General features: G+C 42.0%; 1 protein-coding gene across 1 annotated transcript; it reads left to right on the plus strand.

The window, feature by feature from the left end:
• Positions 1–452: 452 nt before the first annotated feature.
• On the plus strand, positions 453–17335 carry TMEM154 (transmembrane protein 154). The gene is made up of 6 exons (XM_062493735.1): positions 453–519; positions 7349–7657; positions 9441–9468; positions 11355–11440; positions 13400–13460; positions 17132–17335. Exons 1-6 carry the CDS (start codon positions 453–455, stop codon positions 17145–17147), a joined length of 567 nt encoding a protein of 188 aa, XP_062349719.1. The 3' UTR covers positions 17148–17335.
• Positions 17336–19644: the final 2309 nt, after the last annotated feature.

Genomic DNA, 19644 nt, shown 5'->3' on the forward strand with positions numbered 1-19644 from the left:
GAGGGGAGGCACTATTGAAATTTTCTTGCTTAACCACCCTGAAAAGTGACATAAAACCTTCCTGCTAACATACATATGTGAAGTTTTGTGTCTGATTTTTATTTGTATGATCCGTGGCACTATGTGTAGATAAAAACAGAAGTTAAGAAAGTCAGGACTGAAAGGAGAGGAAGAGAGCAGGAGCTCTCTCACCTACAGCATAAAGGTACTTCAGCCAAGTGTGTGCCTGAAGAGCAACTTCTGGGTTTTTTCTTCTTCTTTCTTTTGCAATCATTACTCGCTTAACAGGCCCAGACGGAATTACATCACTTCCTAAAACCCATCAAAGAGAGTCCATCTCCTGAAGAAATGCAGCTCAAATGCTCCCCAGCAGGAAGCAGGAAATGTAGATGTTTGGGTGCAGCACGGAGCCTGCCAGAGCACCCCTCAGGTGGGAGTGCTGCTGGGGCAGCATGAGAAACCCTGGGCTCATCACCCTGCTCTCTGCCCTGGCACTGGCTGGAGGATCTGCTGGCAATGGTGAGTAAGAAAGCTTTTGCCTGCCCAGGTGGGACCGCATGTCTTGCCTACAGCAATGGGACCATGTTGGAGAGGAACACCCTCCAAACTGAATACTGGGAAGAGATCTGTGGGGACTTGCTCTCTGCTGCTTTTTGCTGTGTTTACCCTCTCTGTTTTCAGTTGCATTTTTTTTGTTTTTTTCAAAGCTTTGTCTTTTTTTTCCCTTAGACCTATCCCTGAACAGCCGCATACAAATCCTACAATTCCTACGTTTCCTAAATCGTAGGTGTGTAGAGAGCTGGAGTTTCCATGTTGACCCATCAGGCATTTTGCTTCTAAGTTTAGTAATTTTTTGAACTTTTTTAAACCCCACACCCGTATCATCAATGTTTAATAGCAAAGTTAAAGGCAAAGCACTGTTTCCATTCAAAAAGTGACTGCTGATTTCTTCAATCCTGGTGCACTGAAACTGGTTTAACAAAGGAACAGATGGTTCTGGAGACAAATATTTTGAACTCTCAGCTGCAGAACAAAGTGGCTGGCACCACGGACTTAGGTTCTGACCCTCTGAAGAGAAAAAACCATAAGCGGAAAAGCAGCTTGTGACAAAAAGCTGAGGTGCTGGGGCGTTGCAGAGACTCTTGCCTGTTTTAAGGGGTCATTGATTCTGCTGGCATTTTGACAGCCAATGACTGAATATGACATGCAGCTCTTGTAGTGAAACCTTGCTGAGGTAGTGCTTGTAAGCCTTTTGATGTCAAACAAATCTCTGCTAAAGTGCCTTGGTAAGGACTTGAAAAGTTTGTTGCCTCTGTGTTGTTGTAGCAAGTGGCAGCTTTTCTCTGCCAAAAGCAGGGAAAGAATATGGTTACTCTCAGATATCACTGGACTTCTCTTAATGTCCTAAAATGCACTGCTGGAATCAGTGTTTTGGTGTGAGTGCTTTTCCCTGAAAAACAGTACAATAAGCAGGGTGTAGGGCTGGGCTGCAGGCTCCTGACATGCTGCTGAGCTGCTTGCACTTACAAGAATTGCTTAACTGTATGAGGGAGTTAAGAGACATATAAAATGGTTTGGGTTTGGATGTGTTAATACAGCTCAGCTGCAATGCAGACATGTTAGGAAAATATGCAGCAAGCATTGAGTGTAGCTCAGAATCAAAGCAGTCAGAGAGAAAAAAATCCTGCCATGTGTAGAGCAAAACAGAGGTCTCAGGGAAATAGAGAAGTACAATTAAGGCAATGAAGGCAATGCAGAGTGATCAGGCTCCTGCTTCTCTAGCTTGTGTGCAGGGTACTGAGAGCTACTATTTCATGACCACGTCCCCATAGGGGAGGGACACCCTAGCTCAGGGCCCCTCAGCTCATGACTGGGTGCCCCCCTGGCCTTCTCTACAATGGGCATTAGGGTCTGCAAGAAGCACCAGGCAGATGTCACACACCAGGTATACGACACTCCCCACTTTCCCCTCTTCCTACCAGCAGGTCCACCTTTAAATTCTGGTTGACTTTGGAATGGTTCCTCTTTGGAAGTGAGTCAGTCCTGCCAGCACCTTCCCCAAGCCCTGTGAGCTCTGACTCTATATGGAGCCAATCCAGTCATAGGGAAGGGGAGGAATGTACCCACCTTTGCTCCCCATACAAAGGTGGTTTTTGCTTATGCAACCAGCTACAAAATGTACCTGGGGGCTTACTCTGACAACAAGGGTGGGATGGGGAAGTTGTGAACTTGAGCCTTGGGGTGGAAATTAAATTGGTGGGGGGAAATTTTATGTAAGGCTTATGTACTCCACAAGCAGTGATGGGTCAGGAACCCCTCCACTGAGAGCAGCCACCCAGGGAAATCCTTTGCTCTCACCCTTCCTTGCTCACAGATCAACAGGGCAGGACCTTTAAGGGAGCTTTTTCACCTTTTGGCAGACACACTCTTCACCTTTTAAGTGGTCTACTGTCTAGAGACCATTTACAAAATAGGCAAACAGAGTACGATTGAATCTCTCAGCACAGACAGCCTTGCAGCAGCCCTGAGGACCTACCTAGGTGTATGTGGTGACCCTAGGAAAATGCATTATAGGAACACGCCCTGACCTTTGAGTCATTTCCCAGGCTAGGCCATCTCCCACTGTGTTCAGTGAAACATGCAGGAAATTGCAGCATAAGTGGTCTGACGTGGGGAGCAAGAAAATGTATGAGGGACAGGAACAGTAAAGCATGTAAAATCTCCAAGTGGAAGAGCTGGGGTGGTTGCAGGCAGTGCTTTATTTTGTCTGTGCCTCTGTGCTATTAAATTGTCATTCAAAGAAACACTGCTATCAAAGATCTAAGTATTCAGCAGCTTGTACCACGAGCACAGGCAATGACTTTCCCTGGCAGAGGTGTCTTTTAGGTTGCCTCACCTGCAAAGCCAAGGTCTCTAAAGGAGCAATAGTTTTGACCTGCTCCCCCCTCAAGTAATGAACTGAGAATGGGTTTGAACCTGTTACAATCACATGTTAAAATTTTCTAGCAAAGCAACAATGTAAAAAATTACGATTTTCTACATTTCCTCTTTCCAAAGTGCAGTGCCTTAAAAAGCAGATGAAAAATCGTTTCTACTGAACACATTAACTCCTCCTATGTATTTACTATCATTCCTCCATTTTAGCCACACATATAAACATTCACTGTTTTATTCAACTGCTTCAGAAACATTTCAGAAAATCTCTCATCTACACCAGCAAGACTGTAAATTAATTTTCGGTCAGTGACACCAATCTCTTTTCCCTCTAGAGATTTTATGATAGCTGAAAAGCTTCTGGAGCTTTTGAATCTTTAATTTCAGGGTCCTCCTGATAGCAAGGAGCACTAGGAGATTTGCATCACAGTGAGGTCACACGGGTATCACAGATGCAGAGCTAGAATGCCATCAGATTAAGTAGAAGCAACTAAATACATAAATTGGTCTGGAAAGCTTATAGTACTGAGGGTGCGTAATGAGATTACAGGTTCACAGTTTGACTCTAAGATGTGTGACTGAATTTGCAACACCTCCTGTTAATGCAGCACTTCAGCTGGATAGAAATACTGTGAGGAAAAGCAGTTTCAATCTTGTATAAATGAGCTTAAACAGTTGTTTCCTCTTTCAGAATATACCTAGATAACTCTTTCTAAGCACCTCGTTTTAATAGGATCTTGTCTACAGATTAGCCACCCTGAAATGCTTGTGCTCCCTCATCAGAAGAGTGTATGCTCCTAACAGCTAGCCTGCAGGCTTTTAAGGATTCCTCTTCCAACCAGACTGACAGCCAAGACCTGCCACAACATGCAGCCAGGCAAGCCCTGGCCATGACAAGGAACAGCCCTTCTTACAGCAGCCTGAAATGTGGAGAGAGGAACAAGCAATACATAAGAGGATCATACAGACCACATGGAGTGGTATGAGTACAGCACAGTAGGAATGTGTGTATGGAGCAGAATGATATAGGATATGGTAACTTTACTCCCGCTTTATAACCTTTTTTTGTTCTGTCACCTCCTCATGAGCCTTCCTTCCACTGCATTTTTATAGGTTATGGGAAAGTTTGAAGAAATAAAATTTTTCCTTTCAAACTAGTAAGCCTGGCTATCCCACTGACATAGCTGTTGTTTTTTCTCTATCTCATTGCTTTTTCTTCTGTTAGTAGGCACTGTAGTGAAATTTGAAAAATCCCCTTGAGAGAACGCAGTCCTTGAGTCTGATGGCAAGGCAGCAGAGACACTGATGGTTCTACAACAAAACTGAATGTCTTGATTGCCAGCTATTTTCCTTTGCTATTTTCCTTTGCCTCACATCCAAGTGAATTCAGAAACCTGTTTGCCTGCTTACTTCATCAGGAAGCCTATATCACTACCTCTGAGTGCTGCAGCAAAAACCTGAGGTAGAAGTGCTGCAACAACAGAAATGTTGTTTGTTTGATTCAGATATAATTTTTTGGACTCCACTCTGTATAACCACTTGGTATATTGAACTACCTCTGTCTACCATGAAAAGCAGGTTTGAGAGTACCTCCAAAACTCAAGCAAAGTCTATCAGTGACCCAAGCATATTTTTAAAGTAAAAAACATTGAGTAATACCTTATACCATAGTATCTGTGTAGAAGGACATAGCTTTTTCATAATTTGTAAGATGAGATGCTTCTAGTGCTTGCCCAAGTATTTTGGTCCCTTGAGTTCTAGATTCTCTAATACCTCAACTGTGGAACCCTGAGAACTTCATGGCTTCCAGCTCCAGCTTCTTAGCTTCCAGTTCCAGCTCTACTCACTTTCCCATCATGGTGGGATGCAGTTGCATGCCAGCCCCTCTCCCTTCTTCTCTTGAAAGCATGGAGAGTGGAAATATGGACTGGGATAAAGCCTGGTGGTGTGTTCCTATCCACTTCCCTTAATAGCAGAAGAAGTCACCAGCATTCATGCCCCAGGTGGTCCAGACAAAGGTGAAGCCCATGTAGTTGTTGTATGAGCATTTGCTCCTTGGAAAAGAAGTGCAGAGGGATGAGTATGGATGTTGGAATGTAGCCAACAGCATAAGGCTGAGCTCAACAAGAGTAAGGGCACAGGCTTTGCAAAGTCAAGGAGATACCTATATGGTCACATGTGACTTGCTCTTTGTTACACTCCACTGGCCTTGCTTTTCCATCCTGAGTGTCATGCAGTATTGTAAGATTCCCATTTGCAGGGAGTTAGTAGATGTCTGCAAGATGAAACCCCAGCACAGCTGACAAGACAGTTTATGGTATGTATTATCACTGCAAATTTGGTGTGGAGAAAATATTTGAACAGCACTTGACATAATCTCCAACTTTGAGGTGTTCTGCCCTGCTCCAAATTTTGTAATGCCCAGCTTTCATTCACCCCACCAAACAGCCACCCCGGCCAGCTGCAACACACCCCACTTGCTATTTTGAACACTTTAAATTGAAACACTATGAAAAATAGCAACTATCTTGGGGTCAACCACCTGTGTCTCATGTGGCCTGGGTGGCTGGCTGTGCCAGGCACTACAGCTACATTGGGAGGCTTGAGCCTGACTCTCCCTGCTGCACTGGAGGCACAAATCCTTCCCTGATGGAAGCCACTGGGCCAACCCGTGTGCAGATTGTGCTTTCCTTTCCCTGTGTAAAAAGAGTGCTCTGTGGATGGCCTGAGAGTGAGAGCAGCTGCTGGGTGACAGGTGAAGCATCCTTTGAGGTTGAGCTCTGTTCCTCAGAGGTGCTGGGGGAGTGGGATGTGTTGAGGCAGCGGGTAAAAATGCAGGAAATAAGAGCAATATCCTTGCAAAAGCATTGTGCAATTGGCCCCCATTCTGCTGAAAGATGTATTTAATTCACTCAGAGAAAAATCTCTGTAAGAGGAAATGGTGTTACCAAAGAGATGCTGTTTTGTCCCTGGAATTATGCAAAGTAAAAAAAATATGTGGCAACAAGGTCAATCCCTGTGATTTGCCATTTTCTTTGCCTAGAGACTAGCAAAGGTAATTCCATTTCACACAGAGACAAATTATTTAAATCTGCCTCAGTTCAAAACCAGGCAAAGTGGCAGAGATACTGGAAAAACCTCTCTCGGAAATCAAGCACAGCATACTCTGCAGCTGCAAGTTTATCACTGCAGTTAATGAGGTGTGACTGCTTTGCTTTAAAACCACACTATGCTTTAGACATTTGAAAAATCCATTTTAGCTCTATGAATAAATGAAAAGTAAGGTATTTTCTCAACACCCTTTCCCTATTTTAAGCAACAGGCTTGTCCATTTCAGTATATCAAATGTGGCAGGTAATGGGTTTCAAGGGCAATGGCTAGAGGAGGAAAATGAGGCAAGGTCATTGAAGAGGTTCAGTGAAGCTGTGGTGGGCCATCAGTTCTGCCTGTGGCACAGTCCATCATGCCACACTCTGCAGCACAGACATCTCTCGTGCTGCCTCGCCTCTCTGCACAACAGCAATTGAAACTGAGTGGCTGCAGGCCCTGGGAACTACAAACTACCTTGGAAAAGTCCAGTCTATTGACTCTTATCTAAACACACAAAAAGCACTTGTTTCACTATTACTGACACAGACAATTTTAGCCACTTTTCTTGCAAAATGCATGATAAACGAAAGCAGAACTGAAATGAAACTTCAAAGCCCCCAGTCTTAGCACTTACGGGGAATATTCAGCACTGATGCTTTGCCATACACTCCTTCAGCCAGGCTGTAGAATCAGTCAGGGGAACAGTTAATTGGACATGTATGCAGTAAGGTCCCCATGTCAGCAGCTTTTGCATCCTTCAGACTTCACCAATACTGTTTTTCACAGTGAGACAAATTTAACAAATTTGAGAAAGGCACAGAAACCGGGAGATGACTGAGCCAAAGGAACTGGTGAACCAGGGATAATGGTCTCCCTGAAGGCAGTACCTAACTCCTTGCATAAGGGGCGGGACATAAGTGTCAAGACTGAGAAGCAAAACAGGCTGGTGTAGTTTGCTGAGAAGCAGAATAATTTCACATGCAAGCAAGACCAGATGCCAGCCTGCAGGAAAATAACTTGCACAAAACAAAGTGTTTGTGAAAGGCAGCTGTGTGCAGACATGACACATGTGGATGTGTCCCAGTAAAAGTCACCTGAAGAACATGGTCATGACTGGTAAGGTTTTGTGACAAAGTTGAGATCTAATTTTACATCCAATGCCCAAGATTTCCAGTGTGTGTGTGGGGGGGGGGGGGGAGGGGGCACATCTGCTGGGGTTTTCAATACATCAAATGGGAAGTAAATACTAAATCTTTGCTCTGTGACTCACTGATAATACTAATGAAACCCTTAAAATGTGATGTTGTCCTCATATATTTGACAGACCCTGGAAATGATGGATCAGGAGATGGATTGATGGTAATACCCACTTTTACAGCAACACACCTTCCTGCTATGGGTCCTTCAACTGTGGATGACCATGAGCCAGTACTTGTAACTGCAAGCACTACTGAAAGCAGCTTTGAAAAACAGAGTTCTCCAAGTACTGAACTGAGTGCTGTGAATGATGAGGACAGCCTAGAAGCAGAACAGTCTATCTTGATATATGTTGTCCCTGTGGCGCTGCTGGTCCTTCTGATTTTGTTGATCACATCTTTTGTAATGCATCATAAAAGGAAAAAGTCCAAGCAAGGTAAATTTGTCTTCTTGTGGATCAAAAGGCTGTTTCTAGGATGTGTTCAACATTAATGTAATGTAGCGTAGCGTAACATAACATAACCTAACATAACATAACATTATTTTGAGGCATGGGATGTCACATTTAGGATGGCCTAGTCTGATTGTGGTTGCATGTTTTACAAGTAAGAGAGGGATGCTCCCTAGCCAGCAGTACCTGGTCACATACCTGTCCTTGGGTAGGAGTTACATCTGCTTCTTGGCACCTCCTGCTCATGCTGCCACATCCATGGGAGCCCTGGCAACAATCTCTGGCTCCTGGAAATTCTGAGAATGTTCAGGGATGTAAATGTGGCTGCAAATGCTTGTTCTGTCTTGATGCTTAACAACTTTAGGCAAGGTAAAATCAATGTTTCTACTGCCCATAGTGCCCACAAGGTGAAGCTGCTTGGAGATTAAATAAAATAAGAACAAGAAAAACAATTTTAAGGAACAATTATAAGAAATCTTGATTCCATAGAATGGAGGCTGCTATGAAGACATCACAACAAATGAGCTAGGTGAAACTACTTGGGTGCTGCAGTAGGGTGAGCAATGCTTCAGAAAGGTGCCGTGATCTGTTAACAAAGGAATTGGTAACTTGGAGTGTCAAGCCACAGGAGAATAAACTGAGGTGTCATACTAAAACCACATAGTTGGTAAGTGAAATTCTGAGATGGTCATATCAGTGTCTCTATATGGTCAGAGTGCAGCTAGCAGCTCATCAGCCTGCAGACTGCAACACATTCAATACAGATTTTAAATCAAGTTTTCATGTCATTTTTAGGTTGCATTTGCCTTATTGCTGGTTTTCCCTCTAACAAAATATGAATTTGCAACCAGGCACTCAGTTGCCTGCCTGATTCTGGATGATTGAAATTCAGGTACACTCTTCAGAGGGTCAGGAAATGTGGTGCCTTTCAGGGACACAATCATAGGTTCTCATGCCCTGTACCAGCCTGGAATTTTGAGCATCATCAAGACTGGGACAGATGGCTCTGTGGTTCTGGGGTGGCTCTTCAGTCTGGGAATGTGCAGGAACAACTGTGAGGTATCACCCACAGGCAAGAATGAATTAAAAATAAGTTAAGACAGGTTTTTCAGTCACTTGATTCCTGGAGGTGAAGATATTTTATCAGAATTATGTCTGTGACACCATTTCCCCCCCCTCCATCTTTACTTTGTCTTGGGGTCATAAGGAGGTTGGATCCCATTGAACATCTGGCTAATCAGCTCCATTTGCCTAACTGAGGTCTAATCTGTCATGCAGTCCAGTTCCCTCTCGCCCTCCCCCTCACCCCATTCCCCAGCTCTTCTCCCAGTGAACAGCTCCCAGAGTCTCCAGACAGAGCTGAATTGCCCAAGTGTAATCTGTAGCAGAATTTCCCAATGCTTTCAGTAAACAATTTTTTTTGCAGAAGTGTTTCCTTTTCAGGATACCATTTCCCTCAGCAGATCTGTTTTGCTGAAGGAAGTGTTCATCTGCCTTGTCCTGCCCACTGCAACAGCAACACTAGGCTTCTTCCCAGCATGGCTGATCTAATAATGAAATGCTTTTAGATTCAAAATAATGGGCTCCTCTGAAAATTTGGAACAGGTTAAGATGTTTTGTCCTTCATCTGCAATTTAGTTCTTATGCCTTTTGAAAGTGCAACCTGTTTTACTTGACACTATTCAAAGCTTGTATGCAGTCAGGACCCTGTAAATACAATGGGTAAATATAATGCAGAACTATGAACACCAACTTTCTTCTTTTCCAGATGAGCTGGGAAGTGAAAATGTAAAAAGGTAAATTTTATTAATATTATTCTTTTTTTAAAAGAAAATATTTTACTCTAACCTTTGTCTCTGTTGGGGGTTGGTTTTCCCTTTTCTCTATGTGGAATTTTCCTGTCATGCTAAGACACCTGTTGACTAGGCTGTAGTAGCAAGGGGAAGGGGGGTGGGGAGGGGGCAGAGGGGAGGTGGAGTGTGGGAAAGGGGGACACCCTGCGAGATCCAAGCAGCCAGAAGAGCAGACAGAAGGCTCTGGCTTGGTCCATTTCCCCTGCGGAGTTCGGATGAGAAGGACGATGGCCACCTCTGCCCCATCCCTGCCATCCCAGCGCTGGGAGCCATCCTCACTGCTGTCAGACCCTGCACTGCTGCCTCCTCGCTGTAACCTGCCACCATCCAGCACTCTGCTGAGCACTGGGACCCACACCATGAGCGGAGAGCTCTCTCTCTCCATCTCTCTCTCCCCCTGGGACAGCTCTGCCATCACCCCCAGCCCTCCTGCAGCTCTGCGGGACCCGCCCGCCCCCAGCACCGGGAACTGCAGCTCAGGGAAAAGGTGCCTGCAGCCAAAAAACACTGGGACTGAGTTACTGTTCTGTTTGTGGCTAATTTCATAGCTGTTGTTGTTCTTGTTTGTCTTGTTAGATATACTAGTAAAGAACTGTTATTCCTATCCCCATATCTTTACCTGAAAGCTCCTTTAATTATGAAATTATAATAATTTGTAAAAAAAGGGGATTACACTCTCCATTTAAAAAAAAGACTTCTGCCTTTATTAACAAATACCCGTCTTTCAAACTAAGACAGACTCCTTCACTGCTTCTGTTAATTTAGCTGTGAACTTAACACCATTACTTTTTGCCATCAGTTGAACCAGCAATCTCAATAGGTAGATAAAGTGTGACTTCAGTATGTGGCTGAAATGTAAGACTAGAGCAGAAAAAGAGTTAGTAGTGACTGAAGCAAGGGCAGTCCCACAGACACCCGCAGCCCTTACTGAGCACCTCCTGCTCCATCAGCCACAAGAGGTACAAGGTGTCCCAAGAGCAAACGGGATCTGTTCCCAGGCTCATCACAGGCTTTTGCTATTCAGAATAAGCTCTGTGTCTTGCTCACCTGTTTTTCAAGTTTATCTTCTTACTCAGAGGTGAGCCAGAAAGGCTTGCCTGGCTGCCAAAGGAGTAATGTCTTAGATGCTTGGAAAATAAGACACTAGCTGTGTGGCTTGTATCAGAGTAATAACTTTTATTGTTACCTTTTATTGACCTCCATCTTGCTAATCAATGCTGAAAGTTAATGAATTGGCTCTATGTGATAAAAATAAAGGGTTTTTTTGCTAAAAAGTATTTTCTATCATATGACAGCAGGAATGATAAGCAGGAGGAAGCTAAGCAGAGGCCTTCAAATAAATGCAGCTCTCATGACCATTCCTTTTGAAGTCGCTGCAAATATCAGTCACAGCTATGATGAAACTTTAGGCCTTCACCTTTAAACACTGGAGCAACAGTACTTCCGTCATGTGTTCCAGGAGGGCAGGGACAAACTATCTTGTTTTTTTTAGTTTTCTATTTATAGCAGGTACCATTGTCAAGAAGCTACAGTGATCCCATGCTCTGCCATGTCTCTGGCTGCACTGAGTCCCTCTGAGTGTTATGTCTCAGCTGGCCCTATCTCTGCCCAGGACTGGCATCTCAGTGCTGCTCCCTCTCATCTGTTCATAGCCCCTTAGTTCACACCCATTGGGCTGACATCTCCTCAGACTACTGGGCTAGGATAGCTTTTCAAAGTTAATACACGTGTCTGGAATTATAGAAGAGTCATACAAAATCACTGCATTGTAAATTGCTTCAATTAAGCATTTTGTGTAATGCTTTTTTTCCTCCTTTTTTTCTCTCAAGCCCTATTTTTGAAGAAGACACACCCTCTGTTATGGAGATAGAAATGGAAGAGCTTGATAAATGGATGAACAGCATGAACAAAAATGGTACACGGTAACGCCTCTACTCCATCCTCCCCCCCTTTTCTGCTGCCATAGATCCCATGCATAGGAAATCAACAGAAGGTGTTTTGTATGCGTATCACTGCTTTTCCTACAACATTTTTAGTTGTGCTCTTGACTCCCTCCTACTAAAATAACTGAACAGGGGTAGATTTTTTCAGAGGAGTATTTTAGTTTGTGTGGGAGTTTATTTTTAATATGTGATAGAATCTCATAAATGTTTTCAGTTTCCAGTAGACATTTCTATTAAACACACTTATAGTGAATGTTACTTATATTTTTAAATACACATTTTAATGTTAAATGCTAGTTTCCTTGAAGCATCTAGTCCTTTCAGTCTCCAGAATTTCTACACTTTTGTTCTCCACATTGAGGTATTGTAGAAGAAATATGCATTTGTGCATATATGCAGCTGTGTCTAGTTCTGGGCCCCTCAGTTTAGGAAGGATGTGGAGATTCTTGATCGCGTCCGAAGGAGGGAAACAAGGCTGATGAGGGGCTTGGAACACAAGCCAGATGAGGAATGACTGAGGAATGTGGGGTTGTTTAGCCTAGAGAAAAGGAGACTCAAGGTGACCGTATCACTCTCTACTACTTCCTGAAAGGAAGTTGGAGGTTGGTCTCTTTCTCCAATCAGCAACTGATAGAACAAGAGGACACAGTCTTAAACTGCACCAAGGGAAATATAGGTTGGCTATCAGGGAAAATTTTTTTGTTGAAAGAGTGATAAAGTACTGGAATGGTTTGCTCAGGGTGGAGTCACCATCCCTGGATGAGTTTAAATAAAGACTGGATGTGGCACTCAGTGCCATGGTTTAGTTTAGGTGTTGGGCATGGATTGGACTCAGTGATCTTGAAGGTCTCTTCCAACCTAGTGATTCTGTGATTCTGTGATTTGCTTGTAGTTCAGACCACCATTTATTTAAAATTGCTACCAGCAACCTATGAATATGCCCTCCCACTCCCTTGCAAAGCTATCAGACCATGGAACAATTAGAACATGCAGTAACTACCAGCAGCAGCACCTTCAGCTGCCTTCTCAATTACTTTTAAGTACCTTGCATTTCCCCCCTCATTTTTGTCACAGGTGAATTTTAAGTAAAAATGTGTAAGGGGTCTGCATTGTCCTTCCGGGGTCTCCTCAAAAAATGGAGGTCTTTGGTAAGCCATGAGTTAACCAAGGTCTGATTTTGAAACATGAACAGCTTTTCACTGGCTAGGAAATGCTGAAACACTGATATTTTTTTCATTCCTGGTCCCTTGCCTTCTATCCAAATGGCTCGTTTTTCTGACCTACTAGGCATGCTTTGTTTTTCAGGAAATAAAGCTCTTTGGAGCATTTGCATTAGCACAGTTCTCCACATGATGGGGTTTTGACCATTGCGGTCTGTAAGCTCTTGTAGAAAACTTGTGCTAAGTGGAAGTAGTGAAAGAGAGGCATTAAGTGTACTGCATGGGATAAAAGTGGTGTAAAATATATTTTAGAGTTTTGTGGAGAGAAGGGAGCCAACATTTTACATACTTTCCTGTGTGTGTGTGTGTGTGTGTGTATGTGTGTGTGTGTGTGCGCGCGCATGTTCCCTAAACTCCAGCTCCAAATTCCCAGCTGGACTATAAAGCATAGGTTCCCCTGTCAGCAGTGGAAGATTAACAAACAACTCTCCCCGAGGCAGTGTGTAGGAGACAGTCCTCAAAAGTAGCTCATTTGTATAGGTGTACATAGAGAACTGGAATATATTATCATAAATAAACTGTGGCAAAACCTATCAAAGGGAAGAAGGTGTAAGATTTATGCTATAGGGACCATGCAGATAAAAGGGTGCAGAAGTGCATCTGCAGATCTGTGTTCTAGAGTGACTGCAGGATAAAAGTTGATGCATTTTTGAAATAAATGTAGAATAAGTACCAAGAGTAACTATAGTACTGTTTCTTACCCTTTTCCAGGTGACTGTGAATATTTGCCTACTGTAAGAGAAGAAGAAAAAGAATCAATCACCAACCCAAGGTCCTTTAATTCATTATATTATTTGAAGAAATATGGTCAATGTCATTCTAAAATAATCTAATTTTTGTATGTAATTATAGAACTAGTCTTTGGTCCATATGAGTTTTAAATTTTTTATATATAGGAACTTTGACTAAAGGCTTGATGCTCTTATTTCTAAACAGGTCTCTTCCTGTAAAACTGCACTACTAAATAATCTTAGAGTTGTAAAGTGGTGCAAGACAGACAACCAGATGGCACAGATGGAGTTTCACTCAGACTCAGATCACAGATCAGACTTCAATCACAGTTTCCCAAGCATACAAGCATTCAGCATAGCTTCTTTAGCATTCTTCACTGAAGGTACCCAGTTCCCTTCTGCCACCTGGTGCCTATAGGTTCTTGGGAACCGCTGCCAGATGTTTTGGCTGGAGCTGTGACCAGGTCTTCCTGGTGCCCCCTTGCAGCACTCCCCCAGAGCTGGCACTAGTTGATAGTCCAAGCAGAGATTCCAGTGGGATGCAGAACCACAATCCCAAGAGTTTGTAAGCTTAATATCTTTCTGGTTGGCTTCCTCAGGATTTTGGCCAGAACTTCTAAACCCCTCACAGTTTTCCCTAATTAAAAATTCTGGTTCTTGTTTCCAACTGGAAACAAAAGGCCGTACATTGCCTTTGCCTGCACCTTTGTGTTGCAGTTGCATTTTGAGGAGCAAAGCAGCTTCACAGGATGATAACAAAGAAGCCATCCTGTGTGCCAAGAAATCCCTGGTGCAGTGGAAACAGCAATGCAATCAGGCAAGGCCAGGAACAGGGAGATGACCTAGGTCTTCTACTTCCCATGGTATCAGAAAAATCTGCTGAACATGCCTCTCTGGCAGAATTGCACCTCCCACTATAGACTGTCATAATATTCCAATCCTCTTTTCTGAATTTCCTTGCTCAGGAGTGAAATAGGGATGTTAAATCAATACTGCTGCAGTTTGCAACTCAGTTGCTCCAAAGCTGCAGTTTCAGAGGAACCTTTGGATAGGGCTTGTCCACTACAGCCACTTGTATATAAAATGTTTCTTTTTACACCTATTGCAAGTAAAATCATTGTTTTAGTTCAGTTTTGTTTGGAAAAAAAAAGTAATGCTTCAATCGTAGGTTCCAGGTGCAGGCAAGCACATTAATTTTACCCTTAGTAACTGGAAAACATCCTGGATTTATATAGGACAAAGGATGCTTCAGCCATAGGCTAACACCGGCAGAAGTCATACTGTAAAACGCTTTTCAGGCACAACACCACCCTTAGCATCAAGTTTACTTTCCAAATCTTTAAAAATTTATTTTAAGGGAAAAAAAAAATAATCATGGCTTATCAGCTTGAGCTGACATTTTATCATCCTTGCTAAAGGAGTGTTTTTGTGCTGGATTTGCATTAACTTCATCAGAAGAAGGGGGTTTTGGTCCTGGCTATTGTAAGGCAACTTTGGGCTACACTCTACCTTAAGCTCCCCACCTGTAAAACAGAGTTATTTTAGAACACTACAGTGAGGCTTAAATGTTGATACAAAAAAGCAACCCTGTTCATCTAAGTATGCTTCAGTCAGAGCAAAGGAACACACATTATTTAAGCAAATATTCTTGTGAATGGTATCTTAGAATCAGACTAGATTAGAGAAATTTATTCCCCTAAATTGAAGAAAGGCAAGCAAATGCAAATAAAAAATAGGAGATTTATCTGTAAAACATTCAGAGCTGCTTAGACAAGGGATATTAGTTGAATACAAAATGCAAGATTCAGTTTGAGATTCTGAAAGACTGCTTTGTTTGGGAAAAAATCTTTTAAAATTAGGGTAATTTATTTTTTAGATTTTATTGGTATTTCAGTATGGGAAACATCTTGAGGCTACACTGAACACAGATGTTGTGTTTTCTTGCTTCACAGAAATGCTGAGGGGGAGTTCATCAAGACCCAAATGTCTTGAACTATGAACGATTTTCATATAATTTTGAAAACATATGAGACAAAACATTTCAATAATGACACTTTGACATTTTCAGAATTAAGATTGTTCCAAAACCACTCTTCAGAGTTAGTGAATTTTTAATAAAATTTTTTTTGAAAGTTTGAAGAACAGAACTGTGTGGCAGTAAAATATTTCTATGTTGAGTGTTTCCGTTACCCCAAGGCTACTTCTTCAAATTTCATTTCACATGAAATTTTGAAATATGTTTCATTTCAATGTGAAAAGATATTTGAAGTGGTGGGATTTCTGGGTAAAAAAACAAAAAATTGCTTCCTTAAACAGTTTGCAGTTGAACCTTAGCAGGCCATGATCTGCTGCTTTTCCCAACCAAATTCTTAAATGAATAAATAATGTAAGGAAGATAATTACATACAGATAAATAGATGTTTTCAGCAGCTCTTTTGAGCAGGGAAAGTGGAAGACTGAGAAATAAAATGAAACAAAGCTATTTTTGTGGCAAAATTTGTACTCATGAGCATCAAGGCTGCACATTTGTGCACAGGAGGCAAGATATGACAGCCTGGGCTCCCTGATAGGTGCAGGTCACCTGCCCTGGCCTTGTAGGCTAAGTTACAAACATTTGTATATATTCATTTTCAAAATTTATGTACGCTTTTTAAAACATATATATTTGAATTAGATATAATTTAATTATAATATATGATATACATAACATAACATAACATAACATAACATAACATAACATACATAACATATTTGAATTAAATATCTTGCCTTTGAAACCTACTGCTAGAATCCTGATTGTGCCTGAGCACAGAATTGCAAAACACCCCCAGCTGTCCTGGGCAAGGGCTCCCATTCTGTGCATGCAGGAGGGAGCAAGCAGTGTGTGTGGGCACAGCAGGCAAGGGCCGATGATCTGTGGAGCACATGGGGGTAGAGTCCAATCTCTGCTCCAGGGACCTCTACTGTCCCAGAAAAGTAAGTACAGCCTGTCCCATTCACAGCATGGGTCACTGTAGGGGGTGGAGTACAAGCAATCCCCCTATGCGTTATCACCTGAGAGGTTTGTTTTGTCTTGGGTGCTGCTGGGCACCCTCCTAGACTTTCTGTTTGAAAAAGAATGACTCCTTATGGAGAAATATATTGGATGGATGGCAAATCAGTACAGAAAGAAGTACTGCATTTCTAGAATGTGCCTCAATTTGGCAAGAGACTTAAGAAAACGTGTAAAATATTAAGATTACGAGTGGCCCTTTTAGCTTCAGAGGTGGTTTAAAACCCTGCTGTTATCCCTGCTGACTGAATTCAAACCAGCTGATATAAGATGTCACATTTTTTAACATTTGTATGAGCCAAACATTATTAAGAGAGTGCTAGGGAGCAAGCCACTTGGGCAGAAAGAAACCAGTGGGACAAAGAGAAAATGCACGTGTTATGAGGTCAGCTGTAAACCAAAAATTCCAAAGTTATCCTCAGCTGTGGAAAGAGAGCCGGGAGAAGGAGAAAAGCTCTGCTGGGCAGCCACAAACCATCAGACAGGAATCAGAGGAGCCCTCGCTGCCAGCATCAGTTCATCCATTGCATGAGTGACAGATTTATTTTCTGGTAACACCTCCTCATGAACTCTAGAGATACTCTCTCACATTATTTCCCGCTGGGACAACTAACCCAACAGTGTGAAACTGGTGTTTTTTTCTTTTCCACATGTACACAGTGATGGTGAATCATGAAGTCCTCAGGACAGCAAAGAACTGGCTAAAGGGATGCAGCACACAAACTCATCATCCCCCAGATATTGGAAGAATTGCATTTAAATATAATTCATCTCAAAAGACCAGAGAAGCAAATATTTTTGTTGTGTCCTGATTCATATGGTCTTCAGAAAGGAAACATCACCAAGGGAAAAGAAGAAAAGAAAAAGGAGGGAAAAAAAGAGAAAAGCACTGTAGCAAGATCAAGGACTGCTTTAAATTCTTTTTGCAATGTGATTCACCACAAATCAAAAGAAACCTCTTTTTTTCTGCTTCTAAAAATTTTTGAAGCAGCCCATGTTTCCGTCTAGTTCTGCAGTTGTATATTGGGCAGCACTTAAAACCAATTCTGTTCCAGATTTGGTGGGTTTCTTTGTTTTGGATGGCTTTGTCTTGTTTGTTTCAGTGTCCATAATTCTGGACTGCCCTGGTTTGGTGGATATGAAGCTCATGCCTATGCAATGTTTATTTCTCAATTTGCTTTTTCTTAACAGTGCACTGATTTGCACAGGACTGCTGTTGAGGAGGTACCAGTCTAGGACTGACAGAACAGCTCTGAGGACAGACAGGAGGTGAAAAGCCTCTCAAAGGAATACCCAGAAGTAACTGCAGCCCACCGAGGGCACGGATTCTGTAGAGTGTTTTTTGGTTTTCAGATAAAAGGCACTGTAGAAGTGAAAAGTATTATTTTGAGACTGCCATTCAGTTTGTTATCTCCACAGATGAGCACCCTGGACTAGGTGTCCTATGTAACTCTTCTCCCTGTCCAGGGCCGTTCTGTAACCACCTACTTCAGGAACAGCCAACTTAAAAACTTACTTAAAAAAAAAAAGAGTAAGATTAAAAATTGAACAATTCAATAGCCATATTCAATAGTCAATACAGATTTAGATAAATATATGTTATGTATAACTACATGCTAAAGGTTTTCAGCTGCAGGAGGTTTTCTGCTGCTTCTGTTTTTAAATACTGAGCCTGCAATATCTGAAAGACATGCACTTTTAAGTGTGCCCAGTCACCTTTAGTTACAATGAAAAGAAAATCAGACTCCTGTGATACCTCAAGGTGGGAATATGAATATTGTCACTGTGTCCATTGATTTTAGATAGCATGTCTCTTAGGGATGTAGCTTAAATATGTAACACACATAAAAGTGAATCCTTGTCTGGGCAAAGCTTCTCTTGCATTATTTAAAATAGCAGATTCATATCCTACCACACCTCACATCCTACCTATCCATGGCAGTATATATTGCAGCTTTTCTAAAGGATGCAATTTGAAACCTAGCTAGCCTGTAAGCAGGCGGTTACCCGGGTGAGAATCCCAACTCATCTATTGGACCCGAAGTGCAGATGTATCACTGGTTGAGGAAATGAGTGAATGACATAGTAATCAACCACCATTGTGTGTGCCCGGGAAAACTCAATCACCCTGTTTAAGGGTGCTCACAAACAATAAAGTTGTTTAAGTCTTATTAAATGGATCAGGGGTGCTGGTGTGTCTCTGTCTCAGATCCGGCACCCCCCCACTGTGGTGGCCCAGCTGATGAAACAACTGTAACACCTATCCTCATATTCTATTTAAATATGTAATGCCTTCCCACTCAATACATGTTTAATATGATCTGTTTTGTTTTGCCTGAAAATAATTTGCTTATAACCACGCAGAGCTTGATTGAAGAAAGAAAACAAATGCACCAAGCCTCTCTGATGGCACCTAAGTATGACTAACACCTGACAAATACAGAGGATGGTTCAGTTTTGTGAATAATTAAAGACATGTCAAAATACAGAAGGAGAGAATTGTTTAGAGCTAACCATATTCATTCATTACTGAATTTGACTTGATTAGTAAGTTCCTCAAAGAATAAAAGATTTCTTCACTATTCCAAAACAATTTATTGCAAATATTTGATTTAGTAAATGAGTGATGGTAAATAAATTTTCCCTGTATAGATGATTTTTAACTTTGAAAGAAGTGTTTTATGTTCATATTTCACAACTGGTTTTTAAACATTTCCACTATTACCTGATAGTAAACCCACCATGTAGTGTGTTGGTTTAAAAGAACACAGTCACAAGGGGAAGAAAAACTGAAAGACTGAAATTTAGAAAATTTTTAAAAATTGAAGTAGATATTTTCCAGTAGCAGTTTTATTAGCTACTTTTGTCCAACAAAGATGTTATGCTCAGGTTTCCTACAATTTGCAAAGCAGTAACCTGAAGATACCCAAAACAGAGAGACTGGGGTGGTTTGTTTTTTTTTTTTTTTAAATGGTACAAGATAAAAGGCTGTGTGGTTAGAGGGCAGTCAGTGGGACCCAGCAGTTTGCAACACCAGTGTCCAGCAGTGACACACACCACACCATGCTACAGTCCACACAGCTCCATGTCCAACAGCTGCTGCCTTCTCCCTGGAGAGAGTTGAAGCACAACTTGACATGAAGTAGTCCTTGTCTTTCATACTTTATTTTTTT

This window comes from Cinclus cinclus, chromosome 5 (genome assembly GCF_963662255.1).
Source record: "Cinclus cinclus chromosome 5, bCinCin1.1, whole genome shotgun sequence".
Lineage (NCBI taxonomy): Eukaryota > Metazoa > Chordata > Aves > Passeriformes > Cinclidae > Cinclus > Cinclus cinclus.